General features: G+C 40.2%; 1 protein-coding gene across 1 annotated transcript; it reads right to left on the bottom strand.

The window, feature by feature from the left end:
• Positions 1–1358: 1358 nt before the first annotated feature.
• sdhaf3 (succinate dehydrogenase complex assembly factor 3) lies at positions 1359–11890 on the bottom strand. The gene is made up of 2 exons (XM_052136301.1): positions 11442–11890; positions 1359–1700 (listed from the first exon to the last, which is right to left on the bottom strand). The coding sequence occupies exons 1-2, from the start codon at positions 11616–11618 to the stop codon at positions 1506–1508; spliced, it is 372 nt and encodes a 123-aa protein (XP_051992261.1). The 5' UTR covers positions 11619–11890; the 3' UTR covers positions 1359–1505.
• Between the last annotated feature and the right edge of the window lie 293 nt (positions 11891–12183).

A 12183-nucleotide genomic window follows, 5' to 3' on the forward strand; every position in this document is an offset into this window, starting at 1 on the left:
CTGTTAATCAGAAGGTCAGTGGTTCAATCCCAGGGCCACCACCATTGTGTGCTTGAGCAAGGCACTTAACTCCAGGTTGCTCAGGGGGGATTGTCCCTGTAATAAAAGCACTGTAAGTCGCTTTGGATATAAGCCTCTGCCAAATGCATAAATGTAAAGATATAAATAAACATCTTAAAGAGCACATATTATGGTTTTTCAAATATTACCTTTCAGTGTGTTATAACACCTGGAACGAGTCATTAGTAATTCCAGATTTACTTCCTGTACGAACCTACATAATTTAGTAACAAAAAAGCCGCCTCTGGTCTGTATACGTGTACAGCCAGTGCACGCTGTTAGCCTCTGCTAACCGGCTACCTAACGTTATTGTCAAACTACATATAAACTTACCACTGAGAAACGCCCTGTTCTTGTAATGCTTGTGATGGTGGTTCAGGTTTATCTTCCAATGTATCACTATCGGACTCTGTTTCAAATTGGTAAGGTAAAACAGAATTTTTTCAGACTGTTCTGAAACTCGCAAATTCCTTTCTGACACGTGCTGTAAGCGGTAGACCAATCACAACAGACTGGGACATCTGACCAATCAGAGCAGAGTAGGCTCTCTGAAAGGAGGAGTTTTGAATTAATCCTTTAGAACGGATCATTCAACGAGTTGTTTTTTTTACACTGGGGAAAAACAGGTAATGCTGCAATTTAAATTATGATCAAATTAAAGTGTTTTTTGACCTTGGATGCATGCAAATCTATTGTATGAGACCTCTGAAACAAAATTAGGCACGTTTAAAAACCATACTAGGTGCTCTTTAAGACAAATGCTGTTGTGAAACATCTTAAAGACTTTTGCACAGTACTGTATGACAAAGCATTGCCAAGATACAGCCATATTTCCATTCTCACAATCAACTTTGTTGGTGGGTTACAGTTAAGCAGCTTTGAAAATTCCAGTGATTTATATTTATGAGGTTTGGTCTGAAGATGATCAGAACCAGTTTTCCTAAAGATCAGATAAACTTTGAATTGGTGTACAAAAAAATGGAATACAAATCTGATAAAAATGAGAAAGGCATTTCAGACCTTGAAAAATTGGCAATCATGGTGTTTTGCAAGACTACAGGAATATGTTGAGAGAAGAATCCTGAGTTTAGCCAAATGTTTCTAAAAATATATATATATATATATATATATTTGTTTTTTAATTATGAGTACTGAAATCACAAATGTAACCACTATGTGGTGCTGTCAATAAATTGCTCAAGTGCCCACATTATAACTGCTGATCACAAAGCCACCTTTACCAGCTACTTTTGTATCCTCAGAAACATAAAAACAAATCAACAATGAAGACTCTGGAGTTCTTTGAAGCACACTTTAATGTAATTACCCATTTCCAACAGTCTTGGCTCTGAACCAGAGTGCTTTATCATGATTCAAAATGTCCCAAATGTGACATTGTTTGCTGCAAGTGGCGGTATTGGAGGGTGGGGGGTGGGGGGTTGGTGTTACTTTGGCGTGACCTCCTCTTGAATGGCAAACTGCCGGTTGGGTTTATTAGACTCAAGCATAAGCTCGTAAAGCTGCCCAATTTGCTCATCCTGAAACAATTTGAGTTTCTCTTCCGATAAATCAGCTCCAAATACCAATTTCTTGTTTCCCCCTGATTCCAGCACCTGCGTCTGTAGGGTGTCTTTGTAGTCCTGCACAGAAAATAAGACAGAGATCAGAATACATAAACAACAGATGCAGATTTCTGAAACTTATAGCATATCCTTACCAGAAGCAACAAGTGATAAAAAAAACAGGAAATTCAAGTGTTGTCCCAATCTGCCACAATCACGTCAGTCTCAAATGATGCTCTAAATAACTGTATATTAAACATACTTATGATTGGCAGTGATTACATCTTTTTGTGAAGCAGTTGCAAGTTAAGTGTGGAGTCTGTGGACAAATTGCTAGTCGCTGGAAATGTATTGCATCAGGCCTCGCTAAGACACACTGTTACTTTAGTTGTTATAACATGGAAAACTTTCAAGAGGTAACCAAAGCTTCATGTCAAACCACTAATGCCTACAATTGGCTGTCATATTGATTTTACACATGCACGCACACATAAAAATTTAATTTGATAGAGCGCTATTGATTAACTATGACAGACTCTGGCAGAATTATTTATTTCTCTTTGTTGGAAATTCATTGATTGCAATTCACATGACGAAATGCAGGTCACAGGAGTTGCTGGGGGATGTGTAGGATCACTGAATCTATTAAGGTCTAATGGAGGTCAATGCCTGCTGGAGTACTGCTCTTTTCCAGCGAGCTGAAATCACTCCGTCTGCACACTCCTTTACTATTCTCTCCATTACAAGCTCAAAACATATAGATTAGCCTGTGACTAAAGTTGGCCTTCAACATATCATCTGCTCATGAGTTTGGATTAAGTTATGTCACTTCTTAATCTGTCCTTTTATGCACAACTATTATGCACAAATTAATTTTGACTTCTTGACAGGGTTCGGAATTGAAAACAACACCATTTTTATAAATACTGGAACTAAATTATTTCCATGATCATTTCTTCCACTTATTCGGACAAAACCCCATACTAAAATGAGACAGCATTCCCTGCACCCCTACTGAATGTACAACACCACAAGTCACGACTAAACACAAACAGCACGACCAGTGTAGTCCAATTCATAGATGAATGACTCTTATGAGCCATTTCTATTTAATGAAGCATTAAAAGCACATTTTCAAATTCAGAGGTTTTTGGTTTGACTCTGATGACTCCCTCATTCACTGAATTAGTCAGAGCAGTTACTGTTTTAACATCTATATACATACATATATATATATATATATATATATATACACACTGTATTTACAGAGAGCACTTACAGTTGAGAAGAGGGATATGTAAACTCTATAGTCAATACAGAATTCAGAATCTCGCTGGATACAATAGGTCATCCAGGCATTTCTCGCTTGTTGTTTTATAAATACTGAGGATTTGGATATACTAGTCCATTGGCAAACTGGTTTTGCCGTACATTATAGTAGGAAAGTATGGATATTTGGATGCAAGGCCTGTCTACAAGGAAGGTGTAACTTTTATATGTGTACTCATGAGACTTAAATCAGTGTGATAACTGACTGGTTGTACATAAGACAACATGTGGTTAAAGATACGTTACCGGGGGCCAGGCAACTCAGCGAGTAAAGACGCTGACTACCAACCCTGGAGTCGTGAGCTTGAATCCAGGGCATGCTCCACCCGGATTGAGGTGAGTCTCTACGCCACCACGAGGACCTAGAGCGCACTGGGAATTGGGCATTGCAAATTTGGGAGAAAAAGTGAAAAAAAAAAAAATAACAAAAAGATGCGTTACCAAAATAATATTGTTTTCATTTGGTACAAACTAAATTACCCTTTACTGGGAAGGTTCTTCCTCAAAGGTACTAAAACAATCTGTATAGAACCACAATCGTTAAGTGGAAACACAATCTGAACCAGAATTATCAGATTCCCATCCCTGATCCTTGAAAACGGAATACTGACAAATGTTAAGTACTTGGACGCAAAGTCCTGAAGTGTGGCACTTTGCATATTCACACTCTACCACACTCAGTTGGGCTGACTATTTCTATCAAATGTGCTTGCTTGTTTGGACATTCTTAATGAAACAGACACATCTGTCGTGACTGCTTACGATCAAACCTACATGAGATTATGGACAGACTCATTCACAAAAACACGTTGAAAACAAAACCATTAATAACTCCCATTCACTCAACTAATGACTTGGAATTTTGGCTGCAATTCAATTTTGGTAGCAAAGAGCTATTTGTCTGAGAAGCTTCCTCCTCTACATAATGTAATTAGATTGAACATTTGCCAAGGAGTAATATTTTAAGAATGGAGGGGAGGTGGGTATGCTGAATGGCAAGCCTTTTGGTGAAGCTCATCTTCTGAATATAAACACTTCACTTTCCATCTAAATTACGTAATCAGGCAACCCTTCTTTATGCTTGCCGGGAATAGAGTGACTTTCCCAAGGGGAAAAAACTTTAAAGATCTACAGTATATTGATACATAGATTGGGTCTATGTCTGCTAATCTGTATGCATTACAGTAGAGAGCTCAGACATTTTATGTACAAATACCAATAGATGACTGTTCATGAAAGTTGGTAGTCAGTTATCAGATGCTTTTATCTAAAGTGATTTACAGTTCAATTACAGAGACAACCCCCTTAGAACTACAAGAGGTTCATGATAATGGGTCATGGTTAATATCTTTGAAGGCTCAAACTAGCAACCTTCCAGATGCCAGCCCTAAGTTTTGGCCACTATATCACATCACCACACCTCTCTTAATTTCAATGTAGGAAGTGAAGTCTAAGGCCAGAAACAAACTCGAAAACACAAGTGCAAAATCACATATGTAAATGCATGGCCAACACATTGCATGTGTTCAATCTCAGTGCACATACCTACGTGTGTTTTTGTGTTAATGTGGCAGTAACAAACCTCAAAGCCATTAAACCGGATGTGTTAGCATAAACATGTCTACAGTAGGGCTGAAATGATTAGTCAACGTTATCGACAACGTTGACAATAAAAAATTGACGGAAAAAATCTTAATTGTCGAATAGTCGTTTGATCTAACTTAAAAGTATCATGAGATCATATTAAGCTCTAATGATGATGCACGAAAGCAGCAATTCAGCTCACGCCTGATTGAGGAGAGGAACTACATAGCTCACAGTCCAGATACACTCTAAACTTTCCAAACAGCTTCTGTTGCTTCTGACGGAGTCAGAGCACTTTAAAGGAAACACCCCAGCGTTACATCTTAAATGCAGTTATATTTCATGCTTTATTAAAGTTAAAATAATACAGAAGCAAATAACTTCAAACTCCAAAACTGGCATTTCTCTGTGCGGTCAGCACCTCTTCTAGGAGTTGCACGAATGTCCCGATCTAAGGGGGAGAGATTGAAACTGCACCGGGCTGATGCACACTCTGTTGCAGGGATGCTCATCCCTCGAGCATGCATGCTTAATGCAGCTAGATTATAACGTGATGGCTCGCAACTTATTGAATCATAATATACATGTCACTGTGCATTTCTTATTGTGAAGAAAATTGGCAATACGCAGCTTTATTAATAAGAGAGAGTTTGTCTTTTTGAGAGTTAAAGATGGATTGAAGTGAACAGAAAGATGAGAGGGTAGTCTTCACCCTATTTTACACTGCAACAAATTATATTTTTTATTTGTTTTGGCTTGTTTTCCAATATAAATATCGAATAATCCTTTAAAACAATGTACATTTTCTTAAGCAGCTATACTGCAGAAGAAAAAAATTGTCATCTGAGAATGTTGAATATAATATTAAAAATATTCACCTGAGAAGGAGCATATATGATATTTTGACTTGCTTTAAGAGAATGGATCTTAAATATAAGTGTATTTTGAATATAAGCTTTTAGAGAATAGATCTTTTTTATTATTATTATTTTCTCACCTTTTTCTCCCCAATTTGGAATGACCAATTCCCAATGCGCTCTAAGTCCTTGTGGTGGCGTAGTAACTCGCCTTAATCCCGGTGGTGGAGGTGGTCTCAGTTGCCTCCAAGTCTGAGACCATCAACCCACGTATCATGTGGCTTGTTGAGCGCTTTACAGCGGAGACTTAGCGCACGTAGAGGCATCACGTTATTCTCTGCAGCATCCATGCACAACTCACCATGCGCCCCACCGAGAGCGGGAAAATCGTGATCTTCATTTGAACGATCTCGATATTGATTTTTATATCCCAAGATCGATCTTTTACTCTATGCGCAACTCTCAACTACAATGAGAGGAATCCACTCGCATTTGCAACCAAATTTTACGCTATGTGACTTGAGTGTAATGTACAGTGCATCCGGAATGTATTCACAGTGCTTCACTTTATGTTATGTTACAGCCTTATTCCAAAATGGAGTAAATTAATTATTTTCCTCAAAATTCTACAAACAATACCCCATAATGACCCAAAATAATGAAGTTAATCAATTTTGGAATAAGGCTGAAAACATAACAAAATGTGGAAAAAGTGAAGCGCTGTGAATACTTTCTGGATGCACTGTATATATGGCAACTGGCTGGTAAATGTTTAGATTTCACTCACCAGTAATTGTGTAGTTTAGTTGTGAAGTGTTCAGCAGTGAGATCTTTTCACTGCGTGTGGAGAGTAAAAGTTGTTCTGTGTAATGTGTGTCCAAGACAAGATCCCATAACCATTTGTCATTGAATAATTTCTCTTTTAGTTGTCTTTCTGTTCTTTACAGTCAGTAAATGTTCAACAATTCTATGTAAATACCTGTAAATAGTACAAATTATGCAATCAAATAATTAGTATTTAACAAAAAAAAATATGCAATGTAATATAATATTTATTGATTGAAAACGGTGCTTTGTCACCAATCCTGTTTGTGATATTCATGGACAGGATATCGAGGCGTAGTCGGGGTGGGGAAGGTGTGCGGTTCGGTGGGCTGGGGATCTCATCGCTGCTTTTTGCAGATGATGTTGTCTTCATGTCATCATCGGTCCGTGACCTTCAGCTCTCACTGGATCGCTTGGCAGTCGAGTGTGAAGCAGCTGGGATGAGGATTAGCACCTCTAAATCTGAGGCCATGGTTCTCAGCAGGAAACCGATGGAGTGCGTACTCCAGGTAGGGAATGAGGTTTTGCCCCAAGTGAAGGAGTTCAAGCACCTGGGGGTCTTGTTCACGAGTGAGGGGACAATGGAGCGGGAGGTTGGCCGGAGAATCGGGGCAGTGGGGGCGGTATTGCACTCGCTCTATTGCACCGTTGTCACGAAAAGAGAGCGGAGCCAGAAGGCAAAGCTCTCGATCTACCGGTCAATTTTTGTTCCTACCCTCACCTATGGTCATGAAGGTTGGGTCATGACCGAAAGAACTAGGTCGCGAGTACAAGCGGCCGAAATGGGCTTCCTCAGAAGGGTGGCGGGCTTCTCCCTTAGAGATAGGGTGAGGAGCTCAGTCATCCGTGAGGAGCTCGGAGTAGAGCCGCTGCTCCTTTGCGTTGAAAGGAGTCAGTTGAGGTGGTTTGGGCATCTGGTAAGGATGCCCCCTGGCCGCCTCCCTAGGGAGGTGTTTCAGGCACGTCCAGCTGGGAGGAGGCCTCGGGAAGACCCAGGACTAGGTGGAGAGATTACATCTCCACACTGGCCTGGGAACGCCTCGGGGTCCCCCAGTCAGAGTTGGTTAATGTGGCTCGGGATAGGGAAGTTTGGGGCCCCCCGCTGGAGCAGCTGCCCCCGCGACCCGACTTCGGATAAGCGGTTGAAGATGGATGGATGGATGGATGGATGGATGAATATATTTTGAAAAAGCTAATATGTGACTGATTAAAAACTATTAAAACATATTTAGTCAAATGAATATTTTCATAATGTAGCTACTTAGAAGGCCCCCTGTATAATTAACAACATTAGCTGGGAGAGAATTTCTTTATGTAAGCAAACGGGACATTATAACTATAATTCACCCATATAAATCAATAATGAAACAAATCAAAATCAAATCGAGAGCTTGTGAATTGGAATCTAATTGAATCAGGAAATCTTTATCAATAACCAGCCCAATACTTGAGAGACAAGTATCCAGCTATAGCACCCCTTGTGATGATACATGAGTCACGTTATGAATTGCATTTTGACACATTTTAGAATGCAACATTGAGCTTACGAACTTCGCAACATACATGTATTGAGTATGTTTCATACCTAAATACTTAATTACATTTAACTTATTGACTGACACTTTTGTTACATGATGATAATAATTACAAAACATAAAACATTTAGCTGTGGGAACTACAAATGGTCTATATTCCAGTTATTACCTTAATAGTGCTGCCAATATGTTAAGTTATTACCTTAAAAGTGCACAAATGATGTGTTCAGGCACCACAATCCATTCCATATTTCACTTCACCTTTAAATTCTGCATTCACAACCCCATCTTCAATCAGCCCTATATCAATAACACCCATCTACCCAGCCACAATCGAAGACCCTGCCTAAATTTCCCTCCCTTTCATGTCTCCACTCTTAAAACACACCTTTGAGCCTTGGCTGAGCAGTAATGAACATGCTTGTGAAACATTGGTGCAGTGGTTCTATGGGAGGTGCGGTTTCGAATGTGGCCTGCAGCATTTCTTGACTCTATTGCACCCCTGATCATCTCAATACATACAGTTGCCAGAGTATGCTGGTTGGTTGCTAAGATGTTGCTTGATGGTTGCTAATTCATTACCAATTCTTTTTGATATTCTAGACCCTGGCAATAATGGACTACATGTAATCTTGATTAAGTAATCAGAATACATTTACATTTACATTTATGCATTTGGCAGACGCTTTTATCCAAAGCGATAATTACGATAATTAAGCCCTTATTACTGGGACAATCCCCCCAGAGCAACCTGGGGTTAAGTGCCTTGCTCAAGGACACAATGGTGGTGGCTGTGGGGATCGAACCAGTGACCTTTTGATTACCAGTTTACCAGTTATGTGGTTTAGACCACTACACCACCACCACTCCTAAAAATATCCTTGGATATTTTAATCCAAGTACATTAAAATATATAGGCAGGGAGTGCAGTGTTATTGCAAGTTAATTAATGTTTAATGAAAGGAGTGCAAATTGTAATTTAATACACTTAAAGATTTTCACCAAGCAATAACAAATCCAAAAGTAATCTGATTATATTACCTAATAAAAGGAATATAAAACATAACAAAATTACTGATTACAATTTATGTAATTTAAAGTGTCATTTTATTTGTAATCAATTGCAGCTTACATCTCAGAAGTAATCTGCCCAAAACCTTAACCCTAACCAACCCTAACCCTATGGCTCAGATCCCTTTTTTTTTTTATTTTGTACGGTTTATTGTCTGCCAGAGGAAAATACCAAGTCTGACCACTTTAGACAACAAGCTACACGATTTGAGGTATCACTCATGTCTGTAGCACAACTGATGCTGGATGAATTACATGACTTAAAAACCACCACTAATAAATGGAAAAAAGCCTTATTAAGTTAAATACATAAACACACATGCACCCCTTCTTTCATACAACAATTCTCGCTTTTTCTTTTCCTCCTTAGGGAAAGCTTGTCTGTTGCAATGCAGCCAATTTATTAGGCGATGAGAAGTCCCCTGGGCCCTCTACTGTAACTGGATTAAAGTGAACACTCAGTGATCCTAATCAAATTTGGAGGCTTGCACTACGTCTGTTCCTGGCTCTGCCGCCCTTTTGCGAATTTCTCTTTTTTACCCCAGCAGTGCTTTGAAACCTGAGACCCCTCTGTGATTCACTCACCTCTTAATGAACGAGTGGGGAGGGGGTCTAAAGTACAGACTGGCTCCTTCCCAGAACTAATATCAGAGTGGACACTGTTTACAGCTGCATCCCGATATGAAGTCTCTTCTAAGACAGTGGTTCTCAAGTGGGTTTGCTTCAGAGTCTAGATACAAAATTGGACATCAAGTGTAACCGATCCTGCTCAAACTGCTCCAAGCGGGATTTGAACCAGCATCAGCCGGCATGGGAGGCGGGCACGCTAACGAGGAGGCTAAAGGCTACAGCCTCTATAATCAGTCGCTAGTGCACCTCTTGAGGACAGGGGAGTGAGGATTACATATACCGCACAGCTTTCACGTACCATTACACTCAACCACCTAAACCTCACTCCAATCCGGGTCATGGCACCACTGTAAGGTCCTACTTGAACCGCTCTGTGTGGGATCCGAACCGCCGTCAGCCAGCATGAGAGGTGGGCGCGCTAACGAGGAGGCTACAGCCTTTAGCGTCAGTCACTAGTGCACCTTTCAGGCCAATGGCATGTGGGGCTGTGTTGAGGAATACTGATTAAAAACAATAATTACTTTTGTAATTCTGATTGGTTTCACTGGTGGCAGAGAAATTACATACTTTAGCTTGGGATCTACTCTTTTATTTTATTACATTATCTGTTCATTTTTGTGTAACTGCATGCATGCATAGATAAAATGTTACAGGGTACTAGAATTCCTTCCTCACAGTCAGCTGCCCACTTTTTGCAAGGGCACAGTGACTCTCGTTACATGTAAGTGGGTGATTTTTACTCTCCTAGAGAATATCTGTTACTGTCAATGCCAATCCAGGAACATACAGTTCTCGAAAATCGCATTGCATGACTGTGAATTTATCAACAGGAACCAGTGTTGTCCATGCTTATGTTATCTGCAGGTGTGCATTAAGGTACACCAGGGCCCATGTGCTCATGCTTTCACAGGGCCTCCCTGGCAGTCATCCGACAGTGGGTGAGGCACTGTATGACCATTCGCTCACAGCCAGCTTTTCACTGATGTGCACCGTTTCCATATTTATACAAGCGTCTCCCGCTAAACGCATTTAGATGCGGTCTTCCTGCGAACGGGGTCCCCTGGAAGATGTGGGCCCCTAGGCTTCAGCCTGTACGTTAATGCGACTGTGGTTTTCTGCTTCCACAAGTTGCTGTGCTGGCATCGTTTTGATTGCTCCTTCAAAGCATCTCCAATTCTCAACGTAGGAGTGGATGCATAAGGGCATCTGCATCTTAGCTCCTTAAATGCACTATATTGCATTTTCAAGTGGAGTTCATGCATTGACTTCATTCTTTAGATTTGTCATGGGATGTTTCATACGAGTATGGCGTCAGAGCTCGCATAAGGAGATGCAATTCTGTAACCATAATTAAATTAAAGAATGATGCCTTATTAAAGAGATGATTAAAAGTGTAATTAATGTATACAATTTGTGCTTTGCATACAACTGAGCTACCAGGAAGACATTGCACAGATTAGTCAGATATAGAGATGTGCAAGTTTTGTCAGAGCATTTAGCAAGGCGTGCTCGTGCTGCCATCATGTGGAAGTTATAGAACATTTAGGGACTTGGTTTTGTAACTCCTCTTGGTTCAATAACATCTCCTGCACAATCAATTTGTTTTGCAATGCAGTAGTTGCAGTTTTACAACACTTTATAAATACACTCGACCTGTCCACAGTGCACTGACGACTCAAGCTAAATTTGAAATATTACACAGAATGACCATGCACATTAATATTTGCTGCATTTACATGGGAAATTAGAGAATCATGATGGAGGTTAGGAAGTCAATTTATGATTAAAAATATGCACAAATAGCTGCAGCTGGCATTCAAACGCTCAAGTCGTGCATGCAAGTGTAATTAGTGTAATCGATATAGACGATTCGAGGTGTTATTTGAGGAACACTCTTCAGAGTCTTGATTAAACTTAAGTGATTCAAATGTATTTTGCTTTCTTGCTCTCAAATGATAAGCAGATCTTACAGTTAGTTCCACTCTTACCTCCCATTCTACCATGAAGCGCTTGACTTCTTCATGTGATGCAGTCTTGTGTCTTCTGAATTCATCTTTCACATACTGATCACCCAGAGCTCGCAGGTCTATGGGCATGAACCGGTGCAATAGCAGGATTCTTTTATACAGACACCGAACCTTTGACACGTGGCCTGGATTTGCCATAACTTAACCTTAATTGCGCGATGGTCTGTCAAAACCTGACAATATACTGTCGATATGCTATAGTGACAATGACTCCTGTTTGCACCCAGGAAAACAGTCAAATGTGCAGAAAACAAGCCTAGACCTCAAACGAGTACTAAGACACCAGAACCATAGCTTACTGACGCCGAGATCGGATATTGTACATTAAGAAATGTCGCATATACATACTAATGTATTTATTACCTAACCTTACATGTCCTTGTTTATGGGTAGACTTCTTCACGGCAGCGTTTTGAGTGTGTTTTGTGTACCTGCCTCCCTCTAGTGGCGATTGAAATGCATCGCAACAAAGAAAACATCTGCCAATCAAAGTCAAACGAATGCGGCTGCCAATCAAATCAGAGATTATTTAGCAGAGATGGGTCACTTCTATTTAAATGAATGGTATTAATCGGAACACCCAACAAAGGAGCTCTAAGCGCCCAACGGTCATCAGATGGTGGCTGATTTCCGCCTTACAGGTAAAAGAGCCAATCACCTTTTAGACACAGACATCGCCTGTCAATCAACTAGCAAACGCGCA

The sequence above is a fragment of the Xyrauchen texanus genome, chromosome 10 (genome assembly GCF_025860055.1).
Source record: "Xyrauchen texanus isolate HMW12.3.18 chromosome 10, RBS_HiC_50CHRs, whole genome shotgun sequence".
Classification (NCBI taxonomy): domain Eukaryota; kingdom Metazoa; phylum Chordata; class Actinopteri; order Cypriniformes; family Catostomidae; genus Xyrauchen; species Xyrauchen texanus.